General features: G+C 38.2%; 1 protein-coding gene across 1 annotated transcript in view; it reads left to right on the top strand.

Annotated features, from left to right (window-relative positions):
* The window catches only part of PTPRQ (protein tyrosine phosphatase, receptor type, Q), a gene marked incomplete at its 5' end in the record, with an annotated part of 79,822 nt that extends 69,472 nt beyond the window's left edge, over nt 1-10,350 (top strand). The window contains 6 exons of the mRNA XM_008939478.1: nt 1,084-1,218; nt 1,323-1,448; nt 3,650-3,798; nt 5,493-5,628; nt 9,548-9,671; nt 9,910-10,350. Coding sequence (XP_008937726.1) covers nt 1,084-1,218; nt 1,323-1,448; nt 3,650-3,798; nt 5,493-5,628; nt 9,548-9,671; nt 9,910-9,947 — 708 coding nt within the window. The remainder of the gene's footprint in view (nt 1-1,083; nt 1,219-1,322; nt 1,449-3,649; nt 3,799-5,492; nt 5,629-9,547; nt 9,672-9,909) is intronic.
* Between the last annotated feature and the right edge of the window lie 1,488 nt (nt 10,351-11,838).

The following is an 11,838-nucleotide window of genomic DNA, read 5'->3' as shown; positions in this document are numbered from 1 at the left end:
GAAAGAGACCTTGTATGTAGTTTTAACAAAGGGGATCTTGGCTGCTACTTTTATTTTCATTGACTAAACAAAAAAAAAAATCAGTAACTGAACTGAGCTTTGCATCCCTGAATTACAGTTTTTCATCTCACTCTTAAACTAGGGAGGATTAACATAGTTTCTCACTGCCACCTGTTCTGTATATTATAAATGCACTAAGTAACAGCCAGCTGTGAATTATAGGGCTATAATTCCAACAAGAAACTTTGTTGGTGCTATAAAATGCTACAAAAGTTGTTTTGAGCAATATGCAGAACTCTGTGATTATGGACTGCTAGTTCTACAACATGAATTCACTGCTATTATTACTATTGTTGTTATTTTAGACTTGTGCGGAACATAAGAGTTCCTGTAGGGTACACTTAGTTTCTTTGAGGAAACAGATCCCTGAGAACCCATGCACTAAACTAACCTAAGCAGAAAGAAAGTAAGCAGAAGCCAACACTAAAATAAAATTCAACCCCCACAGTAGGTTTCTCAAAGATCTTTTATGAGAGATCATTTGTTTGAGTAAGCTTCATCCCTACGTTATAGCAGATCCCTGACTATCACTGGAAGGACAAGATCATCAGGTGGTGTATAGTTTGCACTATCTCTGAGACCACTCCTTAGTTGTTTCCCTGGCTCCACTGCTCCTTAGCACTATTTAATTCTCCTTTGTTGGCCACGACCCGACATGGTTCTTGGTGGCCTCTGGCTGAATCTGCAGTAAAGCTAATATGAAGGCTTAGATATTTTTAAATGGGAATTACTGACCTGATATCCCTGTAATTTCTCTGCTAAATGCTTTTCTATTAGTGTGGCATTTCCCAAACTTTATTAGAACATTGGTTCCTAACTGATCGACACAGTGGAAAAAATGCCACTGCTTCCTTAGGTTTCCAAAGCCATCTGGCATGCAGTGATCAGCCAGGCCTATGGAAATTCATGTCCAGGTTCTAGCCTTAGGAATGGTACCTAGACACACAATGATGGGTCACATGCCAACTCTTCTTTTCCTTGCCAACCATTGCGTATTTAATACGTAAATTTTCTTTCTCTTAGGGCTATTTATGTCCAAATGAGTTTATTGCAACTCAGGGACCATTACCAGGAACAGTGGGTGATTTCTGGAGAATGGTGTGGGAGACAAGAGCAAAAACACTTGTGATGCTTACACAATGTTTTGAAAAAGGACGGGTAAGTTACCAGCATTAACAGCATGATATAATTGGGAATTGTATATGTAGTTTCTGTCAAGATTATAATATGATCGTTGTTAATTAGTAATCATCTCCCTGCAGATAAGATGTCATCAGTACTGGCCAGAAGACAATAAACCAGTGACTGTGTTTGGGGATATAGTGATTACTAAATTGGTGGAAGATATTCAAATAGACTGGACCATCAGAGACCTAAAAATTGAAAGGGTAAGCCAGAATTGGAAGCTGATTGAATAAAACCCCAAAACCTCAAAGAACATCATCAGATGTGCTCCATCCCACCCAACTACACTTCAATATTCTTATTTTAATCTAATGCGTATGCACTGTACTGCCTGGTTTTCCTGCATTTTAGTTTAATTCCTGGTGGGGTTGTTTTTTGGTTTTGTTTTGTTTTGTTTGGGTTTTATGAAAGGGCCTATCAAGGTTATTGAACCTCTGGTCTGGTGGGAGGTGAGGTTTCTATTTGGACACCTCAGTTGTCTCTTCTAGAAAGGAGTAATCCTAACCATTCTGGGATCAGACAAATCCCTTTGAATGTAACCCTCTCAGATTAAAGGGCAAGATTCTCTGGTGCAGCGCAGCTGTTTTGCATTGTACCACCAGCTGTATTGGCCTCCACCCCCAGGAGATTCAACCAGTATAAATGGGAATCATCAGTATTACTCCTACTCTTTGTGCTGGGAAAGCGGGTGAGGGGTACAGCGTAGATGTCCATCTTCGACATGATCCACAGCTATAGCTTCTACTCTTTGGGAAAATTAGCACCCAACGTTAAGTCAGGCCAGCAGGTAGGCTCAGAAACCAATCTGGGCATAACGACCCAAGATGAAGTGAGCCACCTTCTGCACAGCATTGACCTGTGTTTTATGTAGTGCAGCCAGATCTCAGGACCTGAACTCCTGATCCTAGGAACGAGCATTTGGGTTTGCATCCAAATATATGCATTACCATCCTGTGGCCTGTCATGACTAAAGGAAAACAGCAGTTAGGGGATTGTCTCAGTGGTCACCCTGTAAGGATATGTTATGTACATAGCACAGAGCAATTGAACATTTTAAAATTAATAAGAGGATAAAGGGTTTTTTCAGCTAGATTAGACATTAACAAGACTGGAAAAAGGACTATTTAGAGTCAAAATACATGCCAGCAAAATGCAAAGTCACCTGTGTTACTCAGGCTGAGGCTGGAAAGAGAACAAAACATAAACTGCACTAAGTGATCCCTTCTCTATAGCTGAACTACCCCGCACAAGAAGCTATGTGCTTTATAAGCATGTCATTAAATGTGCCATATTGCTGGCTTTAAGACTGTACTTCATCTTCTGTTCACAAATGGATGGATTCTTGATGATCTTCCAGTGAAAGTGAAAAGCATATGTGGGGCAAATCATTCACAGTTGCTGCCATATTGCATCCAAAGACACTTCCTTTTTGCTTTTACACCGATCAGTTTTTAAAATATACACCCAAAGTAGCTGCTACACATAATTGTTCACAGATGCTCAGTGTTTCTTGTGGTATGAAAAGAGCAAGTGGTTGGTTCAAAATAAATGAAGAAGGAACTTTTTCATTATCCAACAGTTCATTAAACTTTGGTACTCCTTGCTGCAAGATATTGAGAATGCTGAAAACTTACACGGCTTCATAAAATCTGGATAAATTAGTAGAAGAAAATTCTGACAAGTACTACTAAATTTTGAGATAACGCTTCCGACGGAGGCAGTTCACAAGTAACAAACTAATGAGAATAGAAAGGATCTTCCGTGGAACTATCGATACATTGTTGGCACATTTTATAGATTTCCCTAAGGTTTTTTCCTTGGCTACCGTTGGAAACAGGATATTGGTTTAGGCAGGCCTTTGGCATGATCCTGTGCTTTTATTCTTGTCCTTCATAGTTGACTTAGGTATCAGATCATAACCTGCCTTTTGCTTTGAGTTACTGTTGCTGCTGCTCTGATTGAGAGGACATCAAACACTTAGAACATGTATGTGTGCCATCACTACGTTAGATCAACCTTAGAATGGCTGCTTTTTCCTAAATAAGTTTGTCATCCCAGTTCACTGGGATGACAAACTTCTAAAAGTTCCAGAAGCTTCTAAATGAGCTCTAGAAACTTCAGCCTGCAGTCTACAAATTACATCGATATACTGACCGAAGGCAAACGGGGAGTGACTGCTGAAGTCGTTAACACTTCCTGAAAGGTGGACTTGATGTCAGCTCTCCAAAAACCTGCCTTAGGATCTCTGTACAACAAATTATCCCTTGACACATGTACATCTTATAAATACTATGCACTCTTGACTTTCTTTTTTTACACGAAATTGCTGAGAAGGTTACATGTAGCTTACTGGACCTTCTGTCACACTTCTTCTGTGAAAACTGCCTTATTTTATATGTTTCAGCATGGAGACTGCATGATGGTGCGGCAGTGCAACTTTACTTCTTGGCCAGAACATGGAGTCCCCGAAACTACTGCACCTATTATCCATTTTGTAAAACTCATCCGTGCAAGTCGAGCACATGATAATACACCGATGGTGGTTCACTGCAGGTATGCATGTTCACCCAAACATCACCAAGTCTCTTAGAATTTCAGGTACATATTAATCCTTGGGGAAGTTGCCAGGAGAACAAAGAAAACTGTATGGTCTGTTGAGGTGATGTCATTTAATCAGTCACTTTAACAGTTATCATAAGGTACTGATGGGTTTTGCTCAATTTTCCTCTCTATCATAAGAAGATGAATAGCAAATGACATGTTTGGTTTAATTCCTTCTATTATAATTATAGCTCTTCTTAAGAAATAAATATTAAAAACTGTATTTAAAATGTACATGACACATATCAAAAAGAAGGAACTATTTGGGAGCCACAGAGAATGCCAAATAGGAATAAGGGTTTGCATATTACAGATTTCAAGCTTGGATGTCTATAAGCAGCTAAAATCTATATTTAGGCTCTTAAATAAATGGTCTGATGGTTCGAGGTGTTCAGCTGTCATAGTTTCCTTTGATTTCATACTCAACACCATTAAATTGCTATTTCAAAGAGTGAGTGTGTGGGGAAGGCTGTCTTCAGGGAAGTGGTGAGTGTGCCTGCGTTTCATATGCAGGTCACTGATCCCACTGAGTGAGTGGGCACACTCCAAAAGAGCCATCTGAAATCGGAGGTCTGCAATGGATTCTTTACCTCATTCTCGCTCAGTATGAGCCTGAGAGTACGTGGAAGGAAAAGCTGGGATTGGTGCCACAAATCTCTCCCCTGACTGCCCAGTTTATTAGGTGTGGGAGTTCTTTTTATTTGTCCTCAGTGTCCTACAGGTGCCACCCACAATGGGTGATAAAGCCTCATTTTATTTGACATCATTGGCATCGACCGTCTGACATTTCCCTCCACTGAAGAATCTAGAGAGACATTTGCAGGAGACAGCTACATGGTCTTCAGTTTTTGAGGACACTTAGGTTATCTGGTGCCCCTTTGCAACGGATCTTGTTCCATGTTCACAACACAGATACATGAAGGGACCAGCACGGCCCAGATACTCCACCTGTGCTCAGATTCCTGATGGTTATAAAGCAGCATTGTGTGTTCTCATATCCCAAACACATATTTATTACTTTTTGATCATTAGATCTTGCAGGTCGATTTTCAGGAAAATAATTTCCTGATTGTCTGCAGTGATATACCCTGCATTTATTACACCAATTTCAGAGAAGTCTGATAATGATTTTGAGAAAATCCTGTTCATTTTCAAAACTTCAAATAAAACAACACTATCTACCAGCATGTCTTGCACACTCATCCTTCTTTTAAAAGTATTTTAAGTTTTGCTAGATCCCAAGTTGTTTTGTCTCAAATACCAAAAGCATCACAGAATCCTGGTGTGATTTCACAAAATCTTGTGATTTTTTTTTTTTTTAATTTGAATTGGTGAGCTCTAGAAAATTCACAGAAAACCTCTAGGACCATTTTTCCACTTAGACAGGTTTGGTTTAGCTATAGCTCAGCCATCCGATATATCGCCTTGTAAAACCAAAATCAGAACATGGTTCAGACCCATATTTTACTTTACCTTATTCAGCAAGCAAACACATAAATACACAAGTACATACTGAAAAAGATTTAATTTTTCCCAAAGTTTTCACTTCACAATAAGCTGAATTTAACCAGAACATTCCAAGAAAATATTTTATACTAGGAAAATTAATATAAAAACATTATCTTTCTTATCTACTATGTTTGCAGTGCTGGTGTTGGAAGAACAGGTGTTTATATTGCGCTTGACCATTTAACCCAACATGTAAATGACCATGATTTTGTGGATATCTATGGACTTGTAGCTGAGTTAAGAAGTGAAAGAATGTGTATGGTACAGAATCTGGTAAGATTTATATATTTATCTGTTCTGTTTTCCTGCTGTTAAAAGGTTAGTCACCTGATCATCTGGTCTACACAGTAAGACTAGAAAGCTCAGAACAATCAGCTGTCTAATACATATTCTACCACATCCTGCTTCTCGTTGGTTTTCAAACATAGTGCAAATGCATGGTTTGTATCTATTTAAGCATACTTAGCCAGCAAAGTCTTGACAAGGACTGAAAAGAGTGTTGATATTTCATTTGTAGACCCTAAATCATAGTTTCTCAGACTTAGAGAAAATTAATTTCAAATTTTGGGTGAAGAACAGTTGTTAAATTAAAAAAGGATTTGCTCATGCATCACTTAATTTGACTATATTTACTACTTAGCTGTATTTTTTTGTGTATGTGTATGTAGCGTAGTCCTCCAAACTTTTAAATATTCATTTACCCTTGTCCTCAGTAATGATTCCTTGATTCTTTTAAAATTGTTTCAAATTAAATAACACATATGGATAGAATTAAGCACAGACTTGAGCTTGCAAAATCTAGTCAATGGTGGTTTGAGGGTCTAAAAAAAGTGACTTACTGAGTATGGACATAAATTAGCAATGACCTGCTGATAAGGAAGACCACTGCTGTATATCTGGGTATCTGGGTATCTGTCAAATAGTAACAACAGCATTTAAAGCTGATCCTAAATTCCCAGTGGAATGGAAATCCAGCAGCATGTGCATAAGGCTCCTAGCTTAGGCCTTCCTCAGGCCAGATCTAACCCAAGGCTGCTGCCTGAAGACTTTGAGTCTGCATCATGACTTACCAACTTCTCCATACAGGTGAGCAGTTGCAGAATCAAATTCCATGTGACTCATAGATTTAAACTGATTTTAATGTAAGCAGACTTGTTCTACTAGGAATGCAACTCTGCTGTTCTGTATCATGTCATGAAACATGAAAAGTGTGTCAGAATAAACAGAGAGCAGTTAACTTCTTTTCAACAACTGCACTTCAGAAGGTTTTGTGAGACCTTCTGGTGATACCCTGTAACGCTAGTTCTTGTAAGACACTGTCTGATTAATTGCTTTCAATTTTTCCTTTCGAAGTCTTGATGCAGCTGAACAATTCCCAGGTCTTTCCCATGATGATGAATTCTGGAAGAAGTTTTTTTGGTTGTTTTACACGCTTGACTAGAAATATGAATCTAGTCTAGATTCAAGAATAATCTGAAAATAAGTCAAAGGCTGGAAGACAGTTTAATGGAAGCATCCCCAGAATAAAATCTTAAAACAGTCAGCCATTTGACAAGCTCAGTGTACGTTTCTAAAATGTGCATTATTTTTGTCTGCTTTATCATTTGCGTATTTTGGCAGAGACTAGGAAAAAGAGTTCCAAAATACAATAAAAGATGATAGTCTCATAGTTCTGATTTCCAAACAGATCAGGTATTGATCTATAGGCTAGCAGCAAAATTCTGAGACAGGTTGTTCTCTCTCCAGGTCATTTCCGTGTAGGCAGGCCTCCCAACTCCACCACAACCAGAGTCATTTCTTACAGAGGTGGCTTCTTGCCCCACCTCCAAGTTAATGTGGAAGGTGGGGGCACCTGGCAGTGATTTTCTAATCAGTTCCCACCCAAGGCTGGACAGAGCCTGAGTGAAAACCCATCAGGAGGATCTTTCTTGCCTGGTTGTGGACATCATCCATATGCCAACCCTCAGCTGGGTCTGGGGATTTAAACCCCAGAACTTAAATTTCTAGCTCATGTTTGAAAGACTGCAAAAGGCAGATCAGCAACAAAACTTGCACAGTGGGAACCAAATCTTATAGAGCTTTATGGCAGATACAGTAGTCAACTTATCTTGACAGTTCTGTTACAAAACACTGTTTGGTAGTCTGATATTCAGATTTTATGTGATCAGCACAGAAGATACAAAGAGAGGTGCAATTCCTTCCCAGAATTCAGAGATCTCTCAGTCGAACTGTCTGTGAGCTCTATGAGTAGAATAAATAAAAACCGGTTGATCTCAGACCTCTTTTGCGTTTAGTTATAGCATCAAAATAGTTTTGCTTTCGCCAAGAGTCACTTTCTGTTACTGTAGCCAGTGGGCACAGAATGTCCCACACTGGTATGGTTAAACACCTCTGCAGTGACCACTTTCTTCACAAGTTCTCTATAAGAAATGACCCATAGGCTACAGTAACACCTGAAACACACATGGAAATTATTTGAGATAGGTCATGTGGATCAAAACAATGCATGGGACTATCCAAACAAAGTAGTTTAGATGATCAAGCTCCACTGGCTGGTGCTGTATCCAGACACTATTTGACTCGCTAGTGTAGATAAAAGTTCAGTATCCTGGTACTCTGCCTGGTGGCCTGTAGATCATCAAGGGCTGTCTTTGGCACACATGCAAAGTGCATAACTTAAACTTCAGTGATTTTTTTTATTCTTTCTCCCACTTCCAATCATAAAAATATTTACAAATTGTTAAGAATGTCATTAATTCTAATGGGGAAGTTAACTTGTCACTTGTACGTTCCCCAGGTATCCTGCCTCACTTTCCCCTGGCAAACCCAGAAAGGTTTCCAGTGCTACGTGCCCACAAGTAGCTGTATGACTGCAAGAGGTTATGGAGCTTTCAGAGTCTGCCTTCAGAATTGAAATAACCGGTCTAAACATCACTGAAACTTAAGACTTTCTTTCTAGAAATTCACATTTGTCCGTTGGATCTGTCAAAGTTTATCATCTTGCCAAGTACAAAGGCCAGTTTGAAGCCATGCCGTGCTATTGCTTCAGTAAGCAAGCTACTGAGAAGCATAATGGTACTGTGTGATCCAAGGGCCTGTGAAAATCTGTTTAATTACCCATGGCTCTGGAGCTGTGACCTTAAAACATCTCCATGGAAACAAATTCCTATTACAAATCTGAGACACTGGAATCGAAAACTGATGGCACTTCTGAAATAAAATAGCAATTACTGAACAGGAAAATTACAGTAATGTATTTACCTGTACAAAAGTCAAGGGAATTAAAGTTATTTTGGTCTTCATCTGTGGAGATACCCAAAACCCATCTGGACAAGGTCCTGGGCTACATGCTTTAGCTGGCCCAGCTTGAGCAGTGGGGGGTTGCACTAGGTGATCTCAAGAAGTCATTTCCAATCTGAACGAGTCTGTGATATAGTTCATTTTCTGCATCCACTTACAGAATACTTCTCCTTTCTGAAGATATTTTTAATCCATTTATTTTCTTTCTACCTGCTTTCATTCTTTCATTTCGTTCTTTATTTCATTTTTACTTTGCTGCCTTTGTTTTTTTCTCTTTTCAGCAGTCATTACCTAGATTTACTTTATGCCCTTGGAAGTGTCAAGTTAACTTCAGTTGCCCACTCTTTTCATTACAGTCTGTTAAAAAATGATACTGCAGTTCAAAAAGTATCACTAAAAAAAAATGTTTTTTTTGCTCTTAGTGATGATGCATGATCCTAGAACATGTAGATTTAGATTTACGTGAACTTTTGCATTTGAGTGCACCCTGGTGGTTTTTCTCTATGCTAGAAAGAGGAAAATTTTCTTATCTAAATATTACATTTGTGTAGTTCATTTTCTTCAGCCTGAGGTAAAGAAAGCAAAAAGTAATCAAATGTCTTTTCATAAAACAAACCTTTACAGAAGATTGGGGAACAGCCAGTTAGTGTCAGGTAGGATTAGTCTAATTTCATACGCCTTACTGGGCTTAAGGATTAACATTTTCACAAATTTTAATGCATAACAAATCAGATCAGGAATATTTGATATTGTCATTGAAGTATTGATATTGCTGAGTTAAACTTCAGTTACTTTGAGAATGTCTAGGTGTTACATTAAAAAGAAAAAGGGTTTTTGGTATTAGTAGTACAATTTTCTTCTATTTGAACATCTTTAAATTCACATCTTACAGGCACAATATATATTTTTGCATCAATGTGTTTTGGATCTGCTGACAAGCAAGGGAAGTAGCCAGCCCATATGTTTTGTAAATTATTCAGCACTGCAAAAGATGGACTCTTTGGATGCCATGGAGGGTAAGGAGATACAGATTGTCTCAAAATTTTTTTTTATAGCAGGTGCACCAACTTCTCCAGACTAAGAAATAAAAAAAAAAAAAAAAAAAAACCAAAACACAACAATTTTGACATGCATTTTTGGCTTCAGAAGTGTTTCACTGCATGATCTTTTAAAATTCAGCCAAACCAGCTACCTGTCATCAGTTATTATTTATTTACAAGGTGGTTTAATGTAATGCATTTGTTTCTTTTGTAGGTGATGTGGAGCTTGAATGGGAAGAAACTACCATGTAAATACTAAGACTAAATAGAAAAGATGAGATTTTGAAAGTCAAAGCCGTATTTTTCTAAGCACAGGGGCCAAAGCGAATTCCCCTATTTTGATGACTAAAACATACGCGAATGATTGAAGCATCTTTTCTTCTATCAATGTGCCTTCATAAATATGTTAAAGTATTTTATTCAGATCACTGAGCAATAACAATTTGAAGTATTTTTGCACAGTCTGCACTTCTGGCGTTATATGAATACTGCATTCACTATGTATTTAAACAGTGTGTTTGAATATACTCCTTTTTTTCCAGTTATCTTTGTAAAAGAAGAAAAATGAGCCAAATACGATGTAAAAATTTCATATTCCCATTGAGCTTATTTTGGTGTGAATTTGCTGTGTTGTGGTTTGGTTTTCAGTAAAAGCTGCCGTTCCTTGAATCATTCTTGCTAGATTGATTTCAATGTTGTCAGCTCTTGCAGATTAATTCCAGTACTATCACAGTGATCTTTACCTAACTGTATGTTCTTGTGTTTTGAATCTTTTTTTACGAGTGGCAGCATTTCAGCTCATGATCCTGAACAGCTGAGGAGTCACCTTCTGACATGGGGAGGATTATTCAGCTTTTACACAGCACACAGTAGCTCTTCAGGGACACTTGGGGCTATTTAAGCTATCTTATAATCAGCCGTTTGTTTTTTTTAAATACACAATGGTGATTGCATATGTTCAGTGCTGACGACAGCATTTTACCTTCCTGGTACTTTTTCAAGCAGATCAAAGTAAACCATAAAATTATTATATATTATACTGTATGTAGGATTGACTTGAGTAATAGAAGGTTTATAGTTCATTAACATTTCTTGAACATAAGACTGTTCAATGTTTCTGAAGGTTACACAAAATTTAGTAAAAATATATTTGATAATACAGAGCTGTCAGGTGAAGAAGTTTTTGCCCCTTCATAAGGCTTGACAAATCAGTGTATACACTGAAAAGTATGGGAACTAATATTTGGAGATTTAATCAAAGAAGACATCTTCCACTCCCACCGATTATCATTACCAGAAATCGATCTGAAACGGGAATGAGAGAAGCAGGAAGCTCTTCTCTGAGAAACAAAGCAAAGACTGGTAGGAGGAGGAAGACCAGAGAGACAATTAAACTGTGTGCCCTGGTTTTACATAGAAGTTACAGTATTCAGTTGATATTACTGGGGAGAGAAGGGTTTATTTCCAAGCTTTTCTCTCGGTAATATGTCATTCTGAATGGTTCTAAAGATGTGACCTTAATCTGAGATGCAAAGTGTGATGACAAAGAGATTTCAGAATTGCCATTTTACATTATGTTTAGAGAGAAGAAATCCGTAGCCTTGTTGAGGCATCAAGCTCAAGGAAGTCAGACAAACCTCTTGAGAACCTTGAAGGATGTATGCGTGTGGGTGCATCTGTGTGCAAAAAAACTTTCCATCTCTTAGTTGTAGCCACCAGGAAGAAAATGCTGTACGCTCGCCACCCGATACTTCTGCATAAGTAAATGACGGTAGGTGTTTGATGTCTTTTTAGAAGCTGGCAAGGATAGGGCAGTGAGGACCCTTTGTAATTTAGCAGGAAGTGCCAAATATCTAAAATGAAAATCAAAAGACAGCATTTAAGGAGATGGAAATGGTCTACAGAGATATTTTGGGCAATCTGTCTTTCAGGAAGAGTGGCGGTATTGTAAACATCACCTGTCAAGCTAAAAAGAAAACAATGCCTTTTAAAGCTGGGCAGAAGGAGAGAGAGGTGATGTCCACAGCTGTTCAAGTCTCTGGCAAAGCATTCGCTACAGCTCTAGTTTCATTTGGTTCCTATGAAACATGTGTTCTTCATTTATTATACATGTACTTTAAAGTATTCTGACAAATTGCTTATA

This window comes from Merops nubicus, unplaced genomic scaffold, assembly GCF_000691845.1.
Source record: "Merops nubicus isolate BGI_N331 unplaced genomic scaffold, ASM69184v1 scaffold39494, whole genome shotgun sequence".
Lineage (NCBI taxonomy): Eukaryota > Metazoa > Chordata > Aves > Coraciiformes > Meropidae > Merops > Merops nubicus.
The sequence above is the reverse complement of the archived record's forward strand: the minus strand, read 5'-3'. Positions and strand labels throughout refer to the sequence as shown.